Here is a 24,701-nt window from a genome sequence, read left to right as displayed (position 1 = left end):
CGAGCCAGAGCTAACAAGTCCCGTGGGGGACACGGCGACAGCGCCACCGGAGGCATCGCAGTTTGCATCCTCGGGGCATACTTAGGGTCTTCTCTTACTTCCTGAGCCTCTGATGTTGTATTCTAATGGTATTTACAGGTTCTTTTAATGTAGTAAGATGTGTTTGTGGGTGCTTTAATTAGCAGATTGACATAAACAGGCATCTATGGCTGGAATTATTCATTAGGAGTTGGGTGCCTAATTTCCTCAGATACTTTTGAAAATCTCACCCCATCATGTTTAATTAAAAATGTCAGATGATATCAATACTCAGATGTGTCTGCTGTTAGTCTCCCGAGAAGATTTCCAAAATCTACTTCTCATTCCATCTGTTCCTGACAGGGGAAGGAGTGACTTGGCCCATTCTTGAACCAGAACGTCAACAAATAATTTTAAAAGACTATAAACTGCAAATGATATTAATCTCCTGAGCAGGCTTCTGAAACCTTACTTGGATACTGCGTGCTCCCAAGCATCTTGTAAGCTAACAAATAGGAGAACAGGCTTTCTGCGAACTCCAAGGGAGAGCACGCTTCTTTTTCAAAAACATAACTTGCCTATTAGCCAGCAATTTCCAGATTCGCTAAGAAAACTGCTTCTCCTAAAGGAGGGCCATGAAGCAGTTCCTTTTAAAATCACACACACGTGCTCCAGGCATGTACGTATGCACACAAACATCCAAGCAGCCTCACAGCCTCACTCATTCAGACAGACACCCATAAGGACAGCCTCTCTAGCACAGACATTTGTTTTCGCTGAGAATTTGGGGGGAATTCACTACAGTTTTCCTCACAAGTTCCTGTATCCTCCTGCTGGTGTTTATTTCCCTGGTAAGAAATCATCACTTTCGATGAGTATGACAAATCAGATTTTTTTCCTTTGGGAACTCAGAAGGTCTTTTTTCATGGATATGCCCCAGTTTTTCCAGATCTGCCAGTTCAGTAGCTTCAGAATTCATGGACAAACTCAATCCTCATCATTCATGAGCACATGGATGTGTCTCAGCTCTCTGTTGCTAAATCTAGGGCAGCTTTATGATAAAAAATCTCATGTTCTGCCACTAGGAATCTAGGAGCCTGTAAGACTGAACAAAATCCACTTTCCTATGTGCATTACTCTACCCTTCTTTCTGTTTTTCTTGTTCAAGTAATTTTATAAAATGGCAGTTAAAGAAAAAAAAAAAACAGGACCTCAAATCAGTTCTCAGTCACGTTAAAAAGCTACACTTTATCCCTGTGACGTATCAAAGTTCAGCTGTACTTACTCTGGGCACAGGAGATGTCTGGGTACCTTTCCTTTGGCCACTAGTCTCAGGCGTCAGGTCCCGGTGGTCTACCTGAATGTGGCTCTCCAGGTCTTCAGCACTTTCAAATTTGACACTACACTCCGGACACCTCAGACTGCCACACGGTCTCTCATTCACCTCCTGCGGGGTCAAGGCCAAAGACTGTCCGTTGGTGCTCCTGGTCATGCACCCAGCACACAGGCCATAGGGAAGGCCGTTCACATCCAATTTTACCAAGTCCTGCTTATTTCGGAATTCTTTCAAGCACAACGCACACTTGTAGAGTTTTTGCAAGGCCTGGCCGTTGGGCGAGGAGGTTGCAGAGTTTCCTGCCAATTTCTGCATGTGAAACGTCCCATGAATTTTCAGCTCAAGCGTAGAGGTGACCGTCTGCATGCAGACAACGCAGCGGAACCCGGTGAGGGAGTTTCTGAGGTCTGGATGCATCTGGCAGTGCTCGATAAACTCCTCCTCGCTCTGCAGCGGCATTTTGCAGATCCGACACGTTCCCGTATCCAGACTCTTGCTGTGAGTGACCTTGTGCTCGGTCAGGGTCAGGAGCGATGGGAAGCGCTCGCCACAGATGGGGCACATGTAGTGCTTCGCTGGACCTCGGTGGGTCTGCATGTGCTCTCTCAGGCCGTTTTCTGAGAAAAAGGTCCTTGAGCAGATATTACACTTGTGGCTGCCTTTGATGAATTCCGCTTTCTTCCTGGAACAGTCATCCTCCCCGGGCCGGATGTTATGATCTCTCAAACGATGGTTCTGCAAGAGGACCTCCATCGTATAGGCAGCCCCGCAGATGTCACAGCCGTACATGGGCTCCGAAGCATCTACGTCATCCTCACTGGCTTCGTGGCTGTTGGAAGTATCTGGGTTCTTCATCAGCATGTTCTGGATATCTGCCCCTTCCGTCTTCTTATTGGTTGGGGTCATGCCATTAGCTGTCCCATTTTCAGCGCTGGCATCAAAAACACAATGTTTCTCCCGCAGGTGTTTTTCAAGCAAGATGATGGCATGAAAAGCTTTGCTACAGAACTTGCAGTTGTATTTCTTGCTGTGGGTTGTGATGTGGCACTGCAGCTCTACCTCCGTGCTAAACGTCTCACCGCAGAAGATGCATTTGTGAGACTTGGACGGATTCCCCAGGTGACTATGCTTCACATGGATTTGGAGATCCACCTCCTTCCTAAAATCCCAGTTACAGGCTGTGCAGCGATACATCTTCTTTTCATTGCTGTGCTTGACTGCCAGATGCACTTGGATAGATACCTTGGAATCAAAAACTTCTTGGCAAAGGGTGCAGTGATACAACACAAAAGTATGCATGTCCAACAAATGCTTCTGCAAATCATCCACCGAAGAAAACTGTTTGTCGCAGCTCTCACACACATAATGAGTTGAAGTTGTCATGTAATGTACAGTGAGATGTTGCAGAAGAGACTCCTGGGAATCAAAGTCTTCTTTACACTGAGGGCAAGACTGTTTCCTCAACAGCAACTCCAAATGCAACTTTAAATGGGTTTGAAAACTTTCAAAATTTGAGAACTTTAGATCACACTGATTACACGGGTATTCACCGTTAGACACTGAGTTGACACTAGCAGAAAGCCGTTGCCTTTTAGGGGAAGAGACTTCAACATCAGAAGAAACTGGACTCTGCTCTGCTTTTGACTTCTTATTGTGTGCCAGAGGAATGTTCTTGTGGTTTTCTTTAATATGCTTTGTAAGCTTCAGGATGGAGCCAAAAATGGGGGAGTTTGTGCAATAAGGGCATGAATAAACTTCCATAAAAGACTGTGTTGGCTGAATGACAGGGGAATCCAGTTTTGAATTTCCTACATTGCAGTGAGTCTGCTGAATATGCTCAGTCAAGGTTGCTTCGGTCAGAAAGCCCATGGAGCACTGGTTACAGAAGAAAGCGTTGTTGCCATCTTGAGGGGTAGCATTTGGGCCACAGTGAGTAATACGGATGTGTTCCTGCAGGCTGTTGATATCTGCAAACATCTCAGGGCAGTAGTTACAGTGAAAGGCAGAAATGTTGCTGAACTGCATCATAGGATAGGCATGGTTTTTATGCACCTTTCTCACGTGTTCATTCAAGTTGTACAGCGTAGGCATGGAATCAAGGCAGATCTGGCACGTGTGGCTTTGCTGAGGTTTGTCTGCATGAATGGTCTTCAGGTGGATCTCCAGAACAGCAAGGCTGTTGAAGTCACGCTTTGAGCAGTACGGGCAGCTGTAAGTAACTTTAGACCAGTTCTGGCCCTCCTCTCTGTCCACAGACCTGATTTTCTTCTGTCCTCTCAAAGGCTTGAGGGTCGAATCTGGGGTGGAACCTCTTTCCACTGACGCACTGGAGTCAGGCGTTGCGCTGCTCATGGACGCCACGCTCCCCAGGACGGGGTCGGGGCTGATGCTGTGATTGCTGGAGTCAGGTTGTCTGTGGCTGTCCAAGTGGCAGTAGACTTCCTCCACCGAAGAAAACTGCTCTGGGCACATAGGGCACTTGTGTTTTTTGTTGGCATGGGCTTGATGAATGTGTGAGAGCAGCAAGTTTTCGTCTGAAAATACTTCAGGGCAATGAATACACTGCAAATCTGCCTTCTCGGAAAGCTGTGGGTGGCGTGTCATTACGTGCTTCTCCAAATCTTCAGTCTGACTGAATGTCTCTTCACAGTAATCACACATAAAATCATCCTTCTTCACCTCTTTCTCAGTCTTTGCCATATGTTCCTTGTTCTTTTTATGAGCTTGCATGTGACTCTGCAATGAGCTGGTAGATGAAAACCCACGTTTACACACAGTACACTTGAACGGTTTGCTGGAGCTGTGGGTTTTCAGATGAATTTTGAGGTGGTCGCTGCGAGAGAACGCGGCCTCGCATTCGTGGCAGTGGTACTTTTTATCCCCCGTGTGAAGCTTTATGTGGCGATCCCTACTTCTCTTGTGCTTAAAAAGCCGGCTACAGTAGGTGCATTTGAAAGGTAGTTTGTCACTGTGGATCTGCTCGTGCCTTTTAAGGTAGCTCAGGCGAATGAAGGACTTATCACAAAACTGACAGGGATACGGCAGGCCAGTCCCCCCTTCCTCCTCCCCGATGCCGAGATCACACCCATCTCCTATCATCTGAGTGGGTGATGCAACATCTTTGCTGGAGGGAGATGAAGCCACCCAGGAGAGTTGTGGGTCGTCATCACCATCTGTAATGGGAAAGCAGAAAGGAGATTAAAAACAATTCCCAGTGCATCTGTGAAATAAGGACAAAGCTCTCAACAACACTATGGGCTTCTGCTACTACAGCGTAAAAAAATCAACTCAGAAAAAAAAGAGTATCTCTTGAATTTCAAAGGAGGTTTGAGAAAGACAAATTAAAATATATTTGCAAACATAGTTCACAGATATACAACCACAGAGTATTAATAACAAGCATTTTTCTTTAGCAGGTTTAGCACCTGCTCACTGTACTGTAAAGCAATAAACAATGAATAAAGAAAGCAAAACGCAATGTGCAACGAAGCAATACAAACGTTTTGGAAAGCTGCAGTATTAAGTGATCACCTGTGATTTTGTGGGTCTTCTTAAATGCTACATGGAGATGACTTTAACTAATGTCCCCATTAAACAAAATCCTTCAGTTCTGTCTCCAAACTGTAATAGAATTAAAGGCTGCTCAAAAGCAAGCAGATTCAAACACCTATGTGAAATACAACACCAGACCTGAGGCAGCTTGACAAAATCGGAGAGCTGCATCATCACCTCATCCATTCACAGGAAACGTAAGGTTGCCTGCTTGGTGCAAAACCAAACTAACAAATTAAAAACAAACAAACTAACTAACTAAACTAAAACAGAAATGATCACTGGAGATCTCCAGACATCACAAAACAATCAGCTTCAGGAGACAACAACAATGGCTCAGCCCTCGTTTAATGACTATTTCCTTTGCTCAATATGAGGCTTTGGAAAATATTTTACAATTTTATATTACCAAAAAGAAACACAGGACCATCTCCAGCAGCAAAACACTCATTTTAGGAAGAATACATAAAGTTTTGGCAGCTCTCATAAACGGAGTTGTTAACGAGAAACAGAACAAAGTTCGAATATCCTAATCCCCATAAATGCGGAGATGTTGAGCGAAGCACAAATGCCACTGCCCTGATACAAAACTGATCTGTGGAACGAAGCAAAACCAAAACCCGGGTAAGCGGGGGAAGGCGCTGACCACATATATATTTGGGGATTCAAAAAGGAAAGCAGTTCTCCAGATGCGCTGTCCTTATAAAGCATTTAGTGCTCCTCCTTGAGCTCTTACTAAAACAAACCCATAAAACCTCCCCAGCCGCGCACAGAGGCTGCCACACGCGCACTTCTCCTGCCTGCCAGCCCACGGCCACCGCTCGCAGAGCAGCACGTGGGAGCGGGGGCTCAGGGAAGAGCTGCCTTAATGGGGACATCACCGCGGCAAGGGGCTAGGTCCTCCGTCGCCGCTCCCCTTGTCAGGACCTCTCTTTTCATCCCCCGGCCTCAGGCTCCCTGCTGAAGGCTCCGGCAGCGCCTCCAGCCCCGGGCGGCCTCCTTCCCGGGACGTGCGTGCTGGGTGCCTGCCCTGCCGCCCCTGCAGCCAAATTTCCTGCTCCAGAGCGATGCCGGCCACAAGGAACGCGCTCCCTCCCAGCCCTGAGCGAGCACCCACTTTTTAACACCCCCCCAGTTCCTCGTGCTCGGCCAGCTCCTAAAGCGCCGGCCGGGAACCACCGATCTCCACATCAACTTTCCCAGCCTTCCTTCTCCCAGCCTCTCCCTGCGGCTGTAACAAAGCCCGGCTTTCCAAGCTCCAAGCCACCTCGCCGAGCGCTCCTGCCTGCCACCGCAGCACCGTTCAGTCCCCAAGGAGCCCCCGGCCCCCGCCTGCCCCCGGCCCCCTTCCCCGCCGCCAGCAGCCGCCTCCGGGCCCCGTCCCCACGGACCCGCGGCCACGGCCCCGTCCGTCGCGGGCAGGGAAGGAGGGAGGGAGGCAGCCGGCTGCCAGGGCCTGGATTAGGGGCCCCGGGGAGGTGCCGGTAGCTCGGGGCTGGCTAATTCCCTGCTCTCGCCAGCTGGGCTCCCCCAGGGGCAAGGAGACAAAAGGGAGCACGAGGGGGATGCTGGGCCCGAACTAGGGCAGCACATGTTGCGCGTGCTGCCGCCGCGGCTGGCTCTGCCGGGAAAAGAGGAGAAAAACAACAGCGGGGGAAGGAGAGCACACGGCCGTTGTGTTATTTACTACTCTGCTTTGCTGGCTGAGATTTGAATACTAAAAAACGTCCGCTTTGCAGAACTGGGTAGAAAAATAAATGGATTTTATACATCCTCCCTTTTGCAACCAGGCTGCTCGCACCTATTGCGGGCACTGGGCTGCAGAGGAACGACCGCACTGGGGGAGAGCTCAGAGCACTGAACACAGCTTCGGTGAATAAAGCTGCGGGGTTCAGCCTTACACTGAAGGTGCCAGGGGCCAAGCTCAGGTACCACAGGCTGGGCCAGCTCCTTCAGCTGCGCTGCTTTAGACACGCTTGTGCCAGCCACTAAGTTGGCAAAATCACACAAATGTTGTACAAGTTCTCTTTTTCCTCTGAAACGAGCCAATCTAGCTCAAAGTGCATTCTAACAGTCAAAGAACAACAGCCCCCCTCCAGATGCTGCTCTTCGGACATTTGGGGCTGTTCAACAGCCAAAGCCAAGGAAGGCTGATGTGACTCGGTGAGCGGTGCAAAGACGTCGCTGCGCTGCTGCGAGCTGGACTCACAACAAGTAACATTGCTCCGGCTGAAACGCGGGGTTTGTGGCAGGAAGGGAAGCGCTGACACACACAGCTGAAAGCAGAGTCCTTCTGTTAGCCTGACTGAGACCTTTCACCGCTTTTCATGTTTAACTTCTTTTTCTCGCGCTGTTTGCTCATTCTTTGACAGGTTAAAAAGCATTGGGAAGCTTTAAGCCCCAGGTACTGCCTACCTTGACTTCCTCACAAACAAGATACTAAATTCCAAAGTGCCTAAAACTGCAGAAATTAAGGAAGAGTCATTATCATTAATCTCTTTATTGAATGAAAAACAGCCCTGTTAATTTTAACTCGCCATTTTAACTTGAAGAAAAGACCTATAATGAACTGAGAAGGAAATTCTAAGGTGTTTTACCAGAGCAATATCTGACTGGGAGGATATATATTAGATGTAGTGTGACATGTCTGGCAGTGATGGCTAGAATAATAATTCTACATTAATGCAATCAAAGGAATGTAGCAGAATGAGAAAAATCACTTTCAAAAAGGAGATTAAAGTCATTAAAAATGGCTAATCCTGCAAAGGGGGACTGGTCTAAAACAGGGAATCGCATGGCTGGTGCAAGGCTTTTGTCAGTTGCGTGTAAGAGAATCAAAACAAGTATTAAAAGGAGAAGAAAATTCAATAACAAGTTTAATTAGGAAAAAAATAGCATTGAGGAAGCTTCAGGATGTCAGTGGTTTCCAGGATGTATGTGTGGGTCACGAAGCTTAAGGGGCCAAAGTTGATAATCAATCTCCAAGTGGTACAGTAATTTAGCAACTTAACGTTCAGCACGTTTATGGGACTGCAAGCATTTATCATCATCACTGAGGAGCTAATTCCAGCCTCAGCGCATTCAATAAATGTATTTTGCCTTCTAATAAGAGCAATTTGGCCAAACTGCAGTATAAATCATACTTCATTCTCTGTTTATCTTCCAGATAACACGAGCCAAGTTCAGAAATATACACATGAAGCTAAAAGAAATAAAATCAAGTCTTAAAAAAACATGGTCTCTTTTAGGACGGGGAGTAGCACGTCACAGAGCGCCAGAAGCGAGCAGCGCTGTCCCCTCAGCATACACCGATGGTGATATATTTATTAGTTCATTTCTATTTGTTTGCTACAATACAATTTCTTAGTCCCTGCAAATCCTTCTCCCTTCACTCACTGCGTGCATTTGAAGGTGGGATGTTCCGTGTTGGCTATGAGACATGCACCCTGGCAGGATTTAGGAGGAAGACAGAGTGGGACCTGGCAGCTCACCCGTGCCTGACCTTTGCTTAAGAGAGGTGTGACCAAACTGCCTGCTCCCCACGCTGTCTCCCCAAGCCTGGAGGGCTCGGGTCGCTCTCTGGCAGGGCTACCCCCGCAGAACAGGAGGCCAGCTCCATCCAGCTGGTTTCGGGGCAGACAGCAGCATGAGCTGAGCACTGCGGGGCTCAGAAGAGACCACAAAACCTGCCTAGGCAGCAGCTAAATAGCCAGGGTTTGGCCAAGGAGACAACTTCAGAGACTCTCCTCCTGAGAGGACAAGAAGCCACAGAGGGCAGCTTTGGGAGGTGCTCCTATTCCACCAGGTTTGTTCCTCTAGCACTGAGCTAGTACGCCAAAGCAATTAAGCATTAACAAAAACAAACCCCAAAAACAGCTCCTGAGAAAAAGATTGCTGTTTGATTTAGGTTCAGATTCCCGGTTCTTTCAGAGCCTCTCCATGACACCTAAGTTAAAACGCTCAAAACACTCACATTGTGTATGACAACTGAAAGGTGGTGGAGTTCTGACACCCCCCAAAAAGTAAGCTCCTTTCGAAAACAAGCTTGGTATCAGGAGACATGCTCACAAACTGTCTGTGTCTCAGTTCCTCACGTCCGTGCTAGGGAAAAGCCATCTGCTGCTCAAGGGCAAATTGTAGGGCTTACTTCTGCATAGCTGTGAAGCCCCGAGACATCCTCAGACAGAAGGCCTGATGGAAACACTACCAATTTCAACAATTATTATTATCACAGATGCTTATCTACGAGAATACAACACAAAGATTGAGAGAAAAGGAGTGAGAAATCCTCACTAGTGGTTATAGCAAAATTTGAACTGCTCCACTACGCATTAACGCCGAGGATAGATCATTACAATGGATTATGGTAAGAACCTCACACAGCATACGCTGTTCATTTACACTGCAGTGCTGGTGTGAAATAATGCAAATCAAGTTTACGTACCAAATGTTTTAAGTTTCAATGTTTTCAGTGCACTGTAACAGCTTATTTTATTTTTTTCTTTTTGGAGTGTTTCGCCCCATTTTCCTGTGCATTTCTCGCACAGAGATGACAAAGTAAATATTAAAAAACTGCACTAATATTCCAATCCCAGTTTTGATGCACAAGTTGACTTCACCGAATGCCTTTGCTCTTTGTCACAGAAGGCAGTGGTGGACTACGAATCACCAGCTCTTGGGGCAGTGATGGCACTTCGTGCCGACACCGCACCTGTCGGAGCAGCGCCGCAACCAGTTGGGCTGTGTCTGAAAGCCGGCGTGCAGGGGCACTCCAACAACAGACAAGAGCTTCTACATCTTAGCATTATCCCTACAGAAATATCACGTAACTAGCCCCAGAACTGCTCAGCCCATCCTCACCTAGGCGTAAGAGAGGCATGGAAGCTCAGGCTGCCCCGAAGAGCTCCGCATGCAACTCAGGAACATCGGCTTCTTCACAAAGCGGTCTCGATACTTGTCTGATTTCAAGGCACTGTTGTATTTGTATATCTGTTTATAGGTATATAATGCTCGAAGTGAAACTGATGGGATAAAGAAGCCTAGGAGGCGCTAATACGAGGGGCACCGCCAGCAGTTCTCTCGTGACTAGAGCAGAATGCCGCGATCCCTGTTGGCACGCTAATGCGGCGGGCATTTGTGGTGCGCTGAATTACCAGCACTTACCGACTCCTCCTGCAACTTCTCAGCTTTGCACTGCCTTTTTTAAGCAAGGTTTTTAAAGCAGAAGGGAGGATGTCTGGCTCAATGGAAAATACATATCATCTAATTTTTCTTCTCATGAATAGAGCAACCTGGTATTTAGAATACCAAATCAGCACAAGACGTCGCGCAGAATTTCAAACGTGGAATTTGCCGGGATGCCTGCTGCAGATAGACTGTTACACACGGCCAGGTTAAACCTAGCCGTCTTTGTCTAAACCTTTCTTTTGTGATCAAAGATGCAGTTAATTAGTCTTTTTTTACGCCGCAAGTTAAAAGAACACAGAAAAATGTCTATTGAAGCTCAGCTGATACACCGAAACTTGTTAAGTCAGCGTTACCCATCCTGAGCCCTGGTCTCCCATTAGCAAGGATGTCAAGCCTCAATAACGGCCATCGATGGGACGAGACTTAATTTAACGCAGATGATAAAACCAGAAAGTTACTTTTAGCATTGTTGTTCTTACATCAAACAGTCTGGATTTTAGAGGTGACAAAAAATGAATGGATCACTGAATAAGTTATTTCTCACCTCAATAAATGGCATAATAAGGGGTGGAGGAGAAAGTTTTATGTTAGATCTAGGAATAAACGAAATGCTTTCAGGGTTGAATCACTGTTTTTCTTTACTCCCTTTGGAAAAGCAGCAGATACCGTATTCTGCTGTGCATCATGGACTTGGGACTGAAAACAGCTGCACTCTAATTACATGTAAAGTGTACCAAAACATTCCTTTTATCACAGACTGTAAATCTGTTAGCATCTGTCTCTCCTTTGTTTCTTCCACAAGATACAAGCTTGTTTCTACATTTTTCTCACCTGTAGCGGTGATTAAAATTCATTATAAATGAAAGGAGTGAACACTAAAACAAGTTCCTCTGTGTACAGTTCTAAACTCAAATTAGAAACAGCTGTTTGCTAATTCATGCAGTGATGTTTTGTCGTGCTCTGTGAATCAATAATAACTCACCCTATTTCTCCAGAAATGTTAGGATTAGACGTAGGTTTTGCTTAGCCATTTGCTCTTCAGAAACGCTCAAATACACATTCTGTCTTTTTTAAGCGAGATTAGAGGCTGGTACCGGCAGAATCATCAATGAATTAACGGGAAGATCTTAATAGCTTGCTGCTCGTGCTTACCCTGCTTCCTAGAGGGTCCTGTGCCATTCTTGCCGGCTTTGATACCTACAGAGCATTTAGCAAGACGGCTTATTGTGAGACGGATGTGAAAGAACCAGACCGTATCGGGGTCACCTGCACGCGTCGTGGATGCGACAGTCACACAGAGAACACTGTAAAATCAGAGGCTGGGCTACGACACGCACAGCTTCCAAACACAAGGAATGACAAAGCCCTTAGGAAAACAAACCAAACAGAATAATTACTTATAATAATTACTTATTAAATTAATTATAATCAATGGCAATACTTAGGCTAATTGTTAGTACTATTTCTCCATCCTGTCTTAGCAGAGCACAAACTTCAGATGACCCTATTGGCCTCACAGTCCCACAACTCTATTCTGCACTTCTTGCTCCTGGATGCCAACATCTATCATGATTTCAACACTAGATTACACAAAACAAAGAGACAAGACACAGTGGTTAAGGGCTTCGCCTGCTTCATTTTGTATCTAAGCCCCCAGACGCAGGCTGCCTTTGGAACAGCTGCGGCGGCTGGTTCTCAGCGCCTGCCCTCGCTGCCGCAGCACGCGGGGAGCACCGGGCCCTCCAGAGCTTGGGGACGCAGCCCGGGGCGGTGGAAGAGCATCACCCCCCACGAAGCTCCGTGCCATACACACGAGGGAAGTCCTTTTCCCAGTTAGAAGTGAAGAGGCGTTGCCTTCCTCCTGTTTTGTTGCTGTAAGCGGTAACAGGGTGCTCACTGCACAAACCCTGGTATCAAGACTCAGAGGCACCGGAGGAGACACGGCCAGCAGAAGAGCCCTTCTGGTGGGATGAAGCGAGACTGCCAATTCCCTCCCGGACATTCAACCAGGCTGCTCCTGCATGCAGCAGGCACCTGCTCTCCGGCTGCTCAGCCGAGCACCCGCGGCACGTGGGGTCTGCCAGCCTCAGGATCTGTCCCTCAGTTCACACCTGGGCCGAGCAGCAGCAAACCAGTCTAGCCTGGAGAAGCTCAATGAACACTGAGACCAAAATTAACAAGTGTCGGACTTTTTCTCCACGAACTGGCCAAACCAGAGTGATTTCATTGAATGCTTTACTGTGCTCATTTTCATGTCTCTGAATTGTACTTCCAAGTGAAGATTAAGTCATCAATTACAATCCATTAGGCTCATTCATGAAACTCATTTCAGGGTCAGATTCTGAGCAGCGAGCAGGGAACCTGGAAGCTGACAAAGGCAGGCAGCGCTTTCCGCAGGATATTCAGCTTGAAGCGAGTCAGAGCTTGTTTTGATGGCGTGGGCAGCAGATTGGAGGAGCAAGAGCCTTTAAAACTGGGGCAGTGGCAAACTAGGACAAAGAGAGTGCTGCCAAGCCCTCTCAGATAAGCTGCTGTTACTGCTAGGACAAATGTGTGTCTACTACTGTGCTGGCAGCAATAGCAGAGCGGTGTTTCTACTTCTGCAGAGCTCTGTTCCAACTGCTTGGCCACGTATCAACTGAGAGCCAAAAGAACCACAAAGGAGGAAGAAAACTGGGTCCGGACACCACAACTGCTCTGCGTCTTCTGGGTGGGGTCACCAAAAGTGACTGCCTGGCTAGGATGGTTTTCGGTGAGCAGATCTTCAACTGGATGCTACGCAGTGACCTGGCCTCCTGCCATCCCTGCCTTTAACGTAAGAAAATTCTTTCCCAAGAACAGATTTTTGCTAAGTGGGTATTTTCCATCAGTGCTCAGCAGAGGCTATACCAATTGCCATGTTCCCAACCTGAAAAACCCTCGTGTTTTAAATCGCAGTCCTGCACAGGACTTTACTGCCAAGCTTTCCGGCCAGAAGAATTTAAAGCTGGTCGTATTATTAGAGCAAGTTGCAGGGGAAAATAAAACCAGCTTGTTAAGTTAGAAAGAGTAGGCTGTTCCAGGCTCTCATTTTGATCTAGGTGGGAAAACTGTGACGCACTTACAAACTTAATAGGTTGACGTAGATGATGAATAGGCCTAATGCTGAAAAACACATGTTGGCTGAAATTACTCAGCAATAAACAAACGGTAAAAAACAACAACATCCGGATTTTGTACTGCCTTCAAAGAACTGGGGAAGGAAAATCAACAAATTACATGGGACAGGCGGTATCAAGTAACCCGCTTTATAGTTATGCATATGCATTATTGGCCTGATTTCCAAACGTGTTGTGTATTCACATCAACCCCACTGAAATCACCAGCAACGGCGGCTGCCTAACCCTTCTGAAACTCCAGGTGACAAACATTAAACCTAGCCAGACCTACACGGAGTGCTTTCAGAAAGGCGCACACATTCCCTGTCCCCGTCATGAATTCACCGTCAGGATTTCATGCGGACGCGGTGAACGGAAACGAAGACGCCCTTGCGAGCCTCCAGCTCGCAGGCCGACAAGCAGCAGTAGTTATTTACGCAGGTCTGGTCCGCGCAGCTCCTCCAGGCCTTCACCCGACCAGATCCGGGGGGGCTCCCATGCCCCAGAGCCCCCCGCGGGTACGCCTGCAGCTAAGGCTCCGTCCCACCCCAGCCTGCAGACGGGGTTTGCTCCAGGTAGGCAAACCTGCTCCTCGGGGAGTGCTACGGCACAGTACTATTAGTCAAGACTCCGGGCTTGCTACAGTGAACAAGGTTTTTAAATATTTCATTTAAAACTTAAAAAGAAGACCTGCAAATGTAAAAGCACCCTGTTGAATACTGAGCACGTTCCTGAGTATCACTTGGTTAACCGTCGGTGATGAATCTATTCGGTGTCTGTGAGAGGCCCGAGGGGAATGGCACTGAGGCCGGAGAGGAAGTTCTCCGCCCATCAATACCCGATAGAAATGACTGAAAGGTTTAAAAGGGAACCAGCTATAGATTTGGGGCTATGCAAGATGCAAGCCAAACCGTGCGGCTTGCCTGGGAGGGACGCGTATTCCACGCTGCATGGTGACACGACTTTTTTTTCGCTCGCAGCAAGCAGCATTTTAAATACCAAGCGGCTTTGAGATAAGCAAGCCAACAAAAGCGTTGGCCAGCCGGTAACCACCCCTCCCGGCACACCAGTGCTCCCCCGCAGCAACCGTGCCACGCGGGAGGCCTTTCGGGTTGAGCCGGCGGTGACCTGGAGCCTGTGCTCTGCCGACTCGCCCTGTGCCGCAGCACAAAGCCGCGCGCCGAGAGCTGCGGCCTCCTTCCAACAGGTCTCTGCCCTGCTGGCAGGGTACAGCGGCCCTTGTGCCCTGCCGAGAGGTGCACCGAGCCCAGCAGACACCTCCCCTTGTGCTGCAGGAGCATTGCCCGCATCGGCCCAGAGCACATCCCACAACGGGACGGCGCTTCCCCTGACAACGCAGACTTCCTTCTGAGCGCGTGTGCTGCTGCTGTTTTTTTCTCTCCTTCCTGCAAATGTGGACTGCTCAATTTGTTCTAGTTAGTGACTGTCTCTGTGCCTCAGCCACAGGCACACCAGAGTGAATTTATAATGAAGGAAGGTGTAGGGCACAATTATTTGATTAACTGGGATTAAAATTAAGGTTGGAGTGGGCCCTGAATCATCTCTATTTATCCCTGAGGAGAAGGAGGGCCAGCAAACATTTGGCACTTGCACATAAACACCTCTTTCCCCACCATCCCTCCCAAACAGCACTCCTTCCACCTGAGAGCACTCTCACACACATCGGCACCGATATCACGGAGTTCAAGGGAATGAAGGGAAAGGTTTTGTTCAACACCTTCCTCCCGAGCTCTACCCACACCACGCGGAATGGTTACACAAGGAGTATCTGGGGATGCTAAGGAATGAGGAGGCAGTGGGGAGAGAGAGAGTGAATTACCTTGAAGAGGTGCACCCGGGTATGGCAGGTACACCAAGCATTCGGCTGCCTGTCGGGGAGCCCACTGAAATAAGGAGCGGGTGGCAGCTGGAGGTGGGCCTTTGGGTGGGACAGGGGCCCCGCGGAGTTACAAACCAAAGCAGTAACAGCAACGCAGCAAGGAACAAAATCACAAAACCTCTCGTTTCAGAGAAACCAGGTATCTGAGGTTTGTTACAGACACGGGCACCTCCAGAACCAGGTGTGTCCAAGAAATGCTCTCCGGACGGCTGATGGCTGGAAACACCACCACTCCCTGAGTCAGGTAACGAGCTGGGGGCCGTGTTGCTTTCCCCAGATGTTTGGTACCAGCCCCTGGATCTCCAGTGTGGGATGTCTCATATGCGGAAGAAATCGTGTCCCATCTCTACTGTCCTAACGAGTGAAAACAGTGGCTTCAAGGTGTATAATGCACGCTGACCGCTGAGGAGAAATGCCAGGAAGCTGGACAAAACTGAGTACAGAATTTAAATGTTTTTGGAAAATAAAAAACTATTGGTTTCAGAACCAATGGGAGGAGTTTTAAAGCTCAGCCTAGCTCCACTTACACAAACCCTACCCTCCTAAATACCTATGAATACTGAACACTCACACCTTTAGCCAGAATAAATACTTGCGACCCTGAATTTTATTCCTTCCCTCTTCCACTCACTTCGAAACACAGGAGCAGGAGCACCGAGAACTATGCGAGTGCCAACCCTGGCTCCCCATCTAGACTTTGTTCTCTTTCTGTGTTTAAGATAGGAGTGCAGTGGCTGTCTTCTGCCAAAAACCAGAAACGCCACCTCAGTCGTGGGGCATCCGAGTACAAAATTCATCCTCCGAGTAGTAAACATTGGCTTAACATAATGCAGTAACGACATGACTTGGAAATAATCTACTTTAGAGGTCAGGGTCCTGGATCACTGAGAGCTGATTCTTAAAGATATATAAGACCTTAAAACCAAACCAAACCATTTTTTCCGTTGTCTAGGATTACCACACCTTCCGCCTTTAGATTTACTACGACAATAACCACGGCATCAAAAGGTTACAACAGGGTGTCTACCCTGAAGTCGCTGTACTCAAGCTGAGAGTGACTCCATCAGTTCTTCAGCTGGACTGAAGCTACTGAACCTGATGGGATTTTTCCCCTCTGTGTTGCTCCGTACCCAAACATCCATTTTGCAGCGCGGGGGGCTAACAAAACAGGAAGCAGAGGCGTGGGCACTAAAGGAGGGGCCATTGTCAGTGCCCAGAAATATACCACGTCGGCCAGCTGCCCGATTTGTTCAAAAACGTCAACCGAGCCCACGCTTGATAGTTTCACTCTCTGTTCCATCTTTAACCATGTTATTATCTTTCTAACGTCATTAGAGAAGCTTCCATCGCAGCCACGGGAAGGCAGACAGCCCCTAACAGATTCCTGTCTGAATTTTTGTGCAAAGTGTGATCAGTAACAATATTTACCATGTACAGTAATTATGAAAAACTGTGAGATTGTGTAATTATGTATTTTAATTACATGATCTGATTAGCTTTTTTAATCACTTCATAAAAAGAAAGGAAATTCACCGAGGTTGTCAGAAAGTTAATAAAAATAAGGTAATTCACGGCTAAGGCTCACCATGGTGCCTTTCTAACTACTTCCTTGCTACACCCCACTGTGCCTAGGTATTGGAGGTCAACTATAAGGATTAATTTCCTCACTTTTATTAACTTTGGTGACAACATCCATGCTCTTTTGGCATGGGTTTTTTTGCTTGTTGTTTGTTTGTTTCATTAGGAAATGTTTTTCATTTAGCTGACTGATATTTTAAGAGACAACAGGCTCTTTGAAACCAGCAGCCTGGTTGATCTGAGGCTCTTCACAAGAGGAGCCTTCCCTGTCCCTGTCCCTGTCCCTGTCCCTGTCCCTGTCCCTGTCCCTGTCCTGTCCCTGTCCCTGTCCCTGTCCTGTCCCTGTCCCTGTCCCTGCACCACCAGGCCCTTGCAGTCGAGGCTGGCTGGCAATATTGCTAGCTCACGCTAAACCAGGGCCCCTGCCATGCACAGAAGTCATCCCGGCGCTGCAGCAGCAAGAAGGAAATCAGCCCCTGGAGTTGGACGGATGGCGGCAGGCAGCTGAGCCCAGGGCCGCCGAGCAGAGAGGTGGCAGCAGCAAAAGGCACGGTTCCTGCAGGAGCCCGAGGAGCAGGAGAAGAGGTCTGCCAGCTCCAGGCCCAGAAATCTCCCCAGGATGCACAGATTGCCCCTGGGAGCTGTCCCGCTGCATTCACGGGCTGGAAGGAGGGGACGAGAAGCCTTCTCCCACTCCCGAGGCAGGCCAGAGCACGTGTTTCAGCTCTGGAAAACACTTTTTTCTAACTTTTGGATGCTATTCTGCTCTAAGGAAACATTTTGTTTATATCCAAGCTGGGATTCTATAATGTAATACTTGGCTATCGGATCGAGCAGCTCTGTTTTACTCATTTTCGTCTCCCTCTCTTCCCCCTTCTTGCTTTTCCTCCTCTCCCTCTTTACCTTTCGACCGCCTCTCCCTCGATTCTCCAGGGAGCACAAATCGCTCCGGTAGGTTTAGTGGGCTGATGAGAGCAGAAATTTAACCGAGGTACGTGTGCAGAGGTCTGGCACCTCACAAGCTGCCACAGTGAAGGCCACGCAGGCTGCCCTGGCTGTGACCCGCGGGGACAGCCACGGTGCCTCCCGCTGGCGCCGGGCCTCGCGCTGCCTGCTGCGGGCTGACGGGGCTGCTGGACGCCGACGGGCCGAGAGCGCTCATCTCACGAGACCTTCTGAATATTGTAACCGAGCTGACGCAGAACGCGTTCACTGGGAAGGGAAATCATGCTCCCAGAAGGAAAAGACCAGGAAAAAGCCTCCCTTTTCGAAGAGAAACCTAAGCCAGCTTCAGGGCAGCTATCGCTTAGGTTTTCCTCTCCCATTCAGAAGACTTGCACTGCGTCCTCCCAGCGCTGCCCCACCCAGGCAGAGCGCCACGACGCTGCTCCAGCAGAACAGGGGCAGAGGAGGGTGGAGGAGGAGATGCTGCAGCTTGCTTTCAGTCCGTGGAAGCCACCTCGAAGGGCACCAGCGCCCCTGAGCAAACGGGCTGCTCGTGCCATGTGCCCAGCGGCTGCCTGTGAAAGGGCCCCGAGAGGGGTAGGGCACAACCAAGCCTTTGTACAGAGAATGGGAAGCATCGTGGGCAACAACGGGACCCCTTCTGCTTTATGCAGCGTCTGCTGTTACAGATTACATGTGCAAAGTACAGCTTTCGATGTAGTGTAGCCAAAAGCAACCGAACAGCACAATTTGCTTCCCAGGTACTTTACCTTTAAATTCTTTCATGGACAATGAAGCGGAGATTTGGGAAAAATAAGAAAACAAAGAGCCCCCTTCTACCCATGTGCTCGCAAGCTTGGGTAACTCAGGAGAGCATCTTTCAAACAACCGACCCGATTTACTCTCCCCTGTGGCGCAGACACGGGCTGCCCGTCGGTGTGCCTGGCACACGGTGAGTACCTGACACTGCAAACCCCGTGCTACAAAGACCTCGCTCAGCTGAAGGCATTTGTGACATTTTTCTTTCACCACTGCCTCTGTTTTCACTTCTGCACTTTTACACGGTGGCTCTTCTCCATGACACTGGAGTAGCTCTGTGACGCCTGCGTTAAAGCCTGCTTTTCTTTGCATTTGGTTCTTTGGGTGCCATAAAAAGGACCTTGAAACTGTGTCTTTTGAAACAAGTTTCCTGACTGATAGGGAGGTTTAAGAGAGCTATAAAAGACAAGAACTGAGGACAAATACCAGTTATTTCCAAAAACGAAAAGCTACAAGCATTTGCTAGCGTGATTCAGTGCCAGCCTCTAATCCAAGACATCTGAAGACAGAACTCTCCTTCTTGCATTTACCAGCCTTGCCATTCTGAACTGCATCCTGCTTCTTACTAATCATCTCTAAATAATCCCATGGCCTTCCGGGATCCTATTCCGTGACGAGTCATTCTCTAACAATTCCTAGTAATTTTAGAAGTTACCATGCATTCCTGGCTTCTCTTCTTCCCCTCCGCGCACATTTTTCACCTCTCTCCGTCCTGCCATTTCTCCATCCTCTCCCAAACTCAAATTATTAGACTGTAAATGCAGGCAGGTCCAGACACCCAAGGGGTGAGCCAAGATCTTGTCTCTCGGGGAAACAGCCACAGTGAGCTCAATGAGTATCTGCGATGTTTGCTGGTGCTAGGGAATAATATTTCCCTTGGGCACTTTCTGGATAGAGTCTACCACCTGGGTTAAGTCATTATTACAATCAAGCAGAAAAAAAAGGGGGAGGGAGAGAAAAGATGAAAAAACACTACAGCAAGCATCATTAAAGCTCATCAAAAGTGCATTAGAGAACACCTGATAATACACTCTGAACATTAATGATCCTTACGATATACCATATTAATGCAGATGTTATCTGAATTTATGGAAACAAAATTTTGCCTTCACTCATTTCCCTAAAATAGGTGTTTGAAAACAACAAGAAAGAAAGAAAGAAAGAAAGAAAGAAAGAAAGAAAGAAAGAAAGAAAGAAAGAAAGAAAGAAAGAAAGAAAGAAAGAAAGAAAGAATGAAAAAGAAAGAGAGAAAGCCACCCTCTCTAAGAACTATTAGTGGCCTGTCTCTGGAAACAGATAAATACAATAAAGCCTCTGATCGCCTATGTGTTGCTGATCACAAACCCACAAAGCTCCAACAAGTCCTCTGCCCTCAGAATGCTTGTTGGCATTCACTGGCACCATGCTCCAGTTAAAAGGGATGATGGTAAGCCAATATTAATAAAAGGGTTGTGGTTGTGTTGGCTTAAATTGGACTATTATCGCTACTAAGATCAGTTTTACCGGCAGCCTTAAACTCTCCAGTGCTGGGCAGCAATTTCCCTTGCAATGTTTCCCCCTTCACGTCCTGAGGGAGACGCACGCATGGCACAGAACTGACAGTGCGACTCTGCGAAAGGTGCTAAGTGCCAGGTTAGAGCACGAACAGCTTACTTGTCTGAAGAGCCCAATTCTTCAACCCAGGACTGAAATGGAGGTCAAAAAATTAATTCTAGGCACCGCTTAAGTCCTGTGTTCCTCCTTTACGGAGACTGCAAATCATGTCAGGTTCTGCATAACTAGGTTTTGTGGGGGTATTAGAGGGTGAATTACTGCCATCCAGGTGCTAGTGCTTAGCAAAGCAAGGGCTATCAAACTCGTTTTGCCAAAATCCAATGTGAACTGCCGCCCTCAAAGAAAGAAGGTCACCCAACCAAACACTTCACAAAAGCGGCGAAAGAAGTAAAACAAAAAACTGAAGCACGTTCTTCTAAAGGAGCGTTTTATAAATACAACAGTCACCCCTGAAGACCGTTTTGTTCATTGCTATTTGAAAGCTGAAGTGAAATATTTTTCCTAAGGAAGGGCCTGATAAGGTTTGCAGCATCGCAGAATTACTTCGAGAAATACGGAAGCAGGAATTATTTTTAGTGCAGCTGAGAGGCCAGGCATATTTCAGGCGATCTCCCAGAGCCTGCTTCTATACCATGTGGGACATAAACCCACAAACTATGAAAGAACCCAAATCAGTATTGTTTTCTCAAGTGACATCCATTATCCCTCATCTGAGAAAATTAACACGTGTATCCAGAAGCTCAATAAACTGAGCTCAGAGCTGTAAGTCTGGGATTAACTCTTTCTGCGTCGGGGAGAACGCCACCCCGTACGTCAGCAGACGGCTGCTGTGTTCTGTTTGACATTCAGTGCTGCTGCCTTCAGACCAAACGGGGCATCCAAATGCATTGACGCCCAAGCACAACTTCAAAATGTTACAGTACGCAGGGTAATCGAGGATTTCCGAATTCCAAACAGCTACAGAGATATAAAAATGGAAATGCAGAAGGGCCATTAGAGCAACACATGCTGCTCTGGGCAGCACTAGGAAGAGTGTCACAAAATGAATAAAAACCAGCTTTTGTGCTAAGTCTTTTTTTTTTTGACATCTGAGTTAGCGAATGTATCTAGCAGTAAAGCACCATGAACGTTTAATATAGACATCCTTTGTTGCTCTGCCAGCTTATTTCTACATCAAATGATAATATTTGAGGATTTCTATTCCAGGCAAGAGTTCTTTTTTGTTGTTGTTGTTTTTTTGTTTTCGTCTTCCTGATCTGCCAAAAGATAAGAAGTTCAATGGATCTGATTTTTTTCCCTTCTTTTTACCCAGATCAATAAATGGGACAGTCCATAAATCTGCACGGTACTTGTTCCGAAGAGTTAAGCACAGATACTTCGAGTGACTGATAATGCTGAATCTCCTACCGAAGTACACAGAAAACTCCCGGCAGGTTTTTTGATTCTAGACTGAGTTTTACAGAGTCCCACACTCTGTCATGCTAAAATAAAATAAACTAATTAAAAAAACAGGTATCCAGAACAAACGCAAGCAAGGCTTGCTTTGATCCACCAAGTGCAGATTTCCAGATAGTGCTCTGGGGTGGCTACATCGGGAGAGCAGTGAAGAGCAAGCAATGGGAAGAGTCAGGCAGCTTTCGGCAAGCCGCGTGTCATTCCTCCCAGCATCGCAGAACACATCTTGCATCTGGTGGCGCGTCCTTCTCGGGGACATTTTGCTCACTGGCTACCCAGCAAGGATGCAGGAAACGTAATGCGTTCAGAACAGCAAATTCTGAGGGACTAATAATAATAATCTGATCATTACCCCAGCGCTTTAAGAATCGGACCCCGTGGCGAGAAGCCAAAATAAAACATCAAAGGGGGCCTCCACGAGCCAGGCTCAGATCAACATTCGGGTGAGAGCCCACTGCCTCCCTACCCTGACAGCAGGCAAGACAAGTTGGAGACATCTGCTGGGAGGCCAGGGGTCAGGCTGCCCGGGCTGCAGGCAGAGAGCACGAGGGAAATGAATGCACGTATTGAGCGTATGTGGGGGGCTGCCGGGGGCCCCGCGAGGAGAGGTCAGGGGCTGCCCCGTGCAGGACACAGCTGGCCCCGCACCAGGCCCACCGCCGGACCCACCGGCCAAGCCGGTGGTGCCTCAGTGGGAATCTACTTCTAAAGGGGTAAAGTGTTGCCCGGCAGTGAGAGCGAGGGGCTAAAGGTGGGCTAAACAGCCCTGCAAGCTGCCAGGCTGGAGGAAAGGCGGCAGGGAGGTGATGCCAGCACCGGAGCAGAGGCTGCCCCGCAGCCTGGGGACGGACCGCAGCAATCAGGGGAAGAGTGTGAGCAGGAAGAAGCATCAGAGGGGAATTGTTACGGGCTGACCGTAACCCCCCCTTCCCATCCCTCCTGCAGCACTTGGGGAAAGTGCATTTAATTTTCACCAAGCTGAGTCTGTTTTGCCCGTGACGGTAGTTGGAAAGCGGTGTCCCTGTCTTTATCGCGACCCGCGAGCTTTTCCATCTTATTTTCTCTTCTCGTCCTGTTGAGGAGGGGGAGTGAAGGAGCGGCTGGGCGGGTGGCTGGCATCTGGCCGAGGTTAACCCACCCCAGGGCAGCTGACTGCAAAAGCCTCCCCAAAATAAAAATGAAAAAACAATGCCTCAATCTGTACCTAGGCCTTTGTGGGCCTGAATTTATTGCTTGCCTAAGACTATGTATTCCATTAAAAACATTTCTACTGGTAATGTGAAATGCAAGGACTTGTTAACAGCACGAATAAATGCTGCTGATCTCTCAGACCGGAGGCTGTGGTTGCCATCACGGTGCTCGCAGGGGCACTGCTACCTGCATGCCATTATCCCAGCTCACCTCTGCCGAGGGGTGATGCAGATGGGTGGGCTTTGTCACGGCCGAGGGAGAAGCAAGTTGTTCCAAAGATAGCTTAGAAAGAAAAACAGAACATCAGCAAATGTGCAACATGAAACACTGCACAGACGGATTCAAAGGCAGGTTTCCATGTGTGCTGAAACACTGGGGGCCAAAAAGCAAGGAGGCTTCTAAGTTGCTGCATCTTTCAAAAATCAAAAATCCATCAATGAAAGATAAACCTCCATATTTTTTCCTATAAAAGAACTTTGATTTCTTGGAAAAATCAATGAAGCTTGATTACTGAAAATGGCAGCATGAACACGAACACCCTTCAGGCATCTCTCAAGCACCTCTGCAAATCACACGGCAGGGCGAGGCACGTGCCACTGCCGCTGCTCGCATCCTCTCCCACACAACAGCCGAGCTTTCTGAAGGTTCAATGGAAGAAACTAGCCAGCTGAAAACTGTGCCTTCACTCAACAGTGCCTTCACACCTGGCTCGTGGCACGCCTGAGGATGTCGCAGAGAAGATGCTTTCAGAACCTGGCCACAGGGATTGCTTCAGCAGTTGAATGAGACGGGACAACCATGTCTGTGGTGCTGCCAAGCATCCAGGCATCCCCGGCGTTTCTGATGGTCCGCTGAAGAAGACTTGCTCTTCTGTAAGGCTGTGCCAGGATGCGCAAAAAGCACATGCAAGACATTTGGAGAAGCCAAAGTGTCAGTAGTCCCATCAAAAGGAACCACACGTTCACACGTGAGGCCTCGTGATGTCGCTGTCAATGCACCGCTCTGCATCCTTGTAGCAAACCCAGCCTAAAGCCCGGTTGCAAGCTACCCGTGAAGCTGCTGAGGTTAATTAAAGGCTGTCCATGATTTCTCCTGCATCTCTGCTGTATCGCCGTGAGCAGCACTTTGTGCTTCCTCTTTCATAAAAAGTGCCCTCCATAAGCAAAAGGACTAATTCAGCTCTTCACATCAAGGCAGACACCCAGGCTTTGTGAACAGCGTGCTCGGCCTTCCCAGTGTGACCAGTGACCATCTACGTGTGTTGAGCTCCTTCTCTGCCCACAAAGGGAGACGTTGCATGTTTTGAAGTGAAACATTTGCCGGACACTCGGCAAGCAGAACAGCACTCAACACAGTATCCGTAACTATTTTCCAGCTTCCAGCAAGGGAAGGGAAAGCTGGGAGACAGGATCATCAACGCTATCACCTGACCAAGGCAACAAACACCTCTGGTGGAAGTTGACCCTTTTTAAGGACCCCACTAGCTTCTGAACTCTGAACAGAAGGTACTGAGCTTGTAGAGACCCGCATTTGTTCTCCTGCAAGGATGTGACAAAGCTTGTGGATGTCCAGCGTGATCAAAGGAGGCACTGCAGTAATATGTCAAGTGACAAACTACTGCAGGCCCTTCCCGACACGGCAGTGTATGGGAGATCCCAACGCCCACACACCCACATGGTTCAACTGGGGAACACTTTGATCAGCACACGGTCCCTTAAAAGTGCAGCTTTTCTTTAGATTGTTAATCCCAGTTGCTTGCTGTTTGTACTTCCTTGTTTCTTCTGTTACAGCAAGAAGCTTAACCTGACTTCTGCCGGGAGAAGAGGAATGCGAGCCATGCAAGCCTTTTCCGTTCTGACAACAGCGAACCCCTGGCTCGTAAACAGGGAGGGGGGCCAGGGCCACCTTACAGTCAACACCAGGAGGATTAGCTCTTGGGAGCAGCACAAGTCACTTGGTACCGATCCCCAGCTTTGTCCAATCCTTCAGGACTAAGCAGACTAAACTGTAGAGAAGGGGCAGGACGGTA

The 24,701-nt window shown here is 48.2% G+C and overlaps 1 protein-coding gene across 5 annotated transcripts in view; it reads right to left on the bottom strand.

The window, feature by feature from the left end:
- Positions 1-24,701, bottom strand: part of ZNF423 (zinc finger protein 423) — a 211,916-nt gene that overhangs the window by 91,087 nt on the left and 96,128 nt on the right. For 4 of the 5 annotated variants that reach the window (XM_035336783.1, XM_035336785.1, XM_035336782.1 and 1 more), the window contains one exon: positions 1,304-4,527. In XM_035336783.1, coding sequence (XP_035192674.1) covers positions 1,304-4,527 — 3,224 coding nt within the window. Of the gene's footprint in view, positions 1-1,303; positions 4,528-4,885; positions 5,070-24,701 lie in introns of those variants that run through there. The other variant, XM_035336786.1, reaches the window with a different exon arrangement.

The sequence above is a fragment of the Oxyura jamaicensis genome, chromosome 11, assembly GCF_011077185.1.
Source record: "Oxyura jamaicensis isolate SHBP4307 breed ruddy duck chromosome 11, BPBGC_Ojam_1.0, whole genome shotgun sequence".
NCBI lineage: Eukaryota > Metazoa > Chordata > Aves > Anseriformes > Anatidae > Oxyura > Oxyura jamaicensis.
This window is presented reverse-complemented; position numbering and strand designations above follow the sequence as displayed.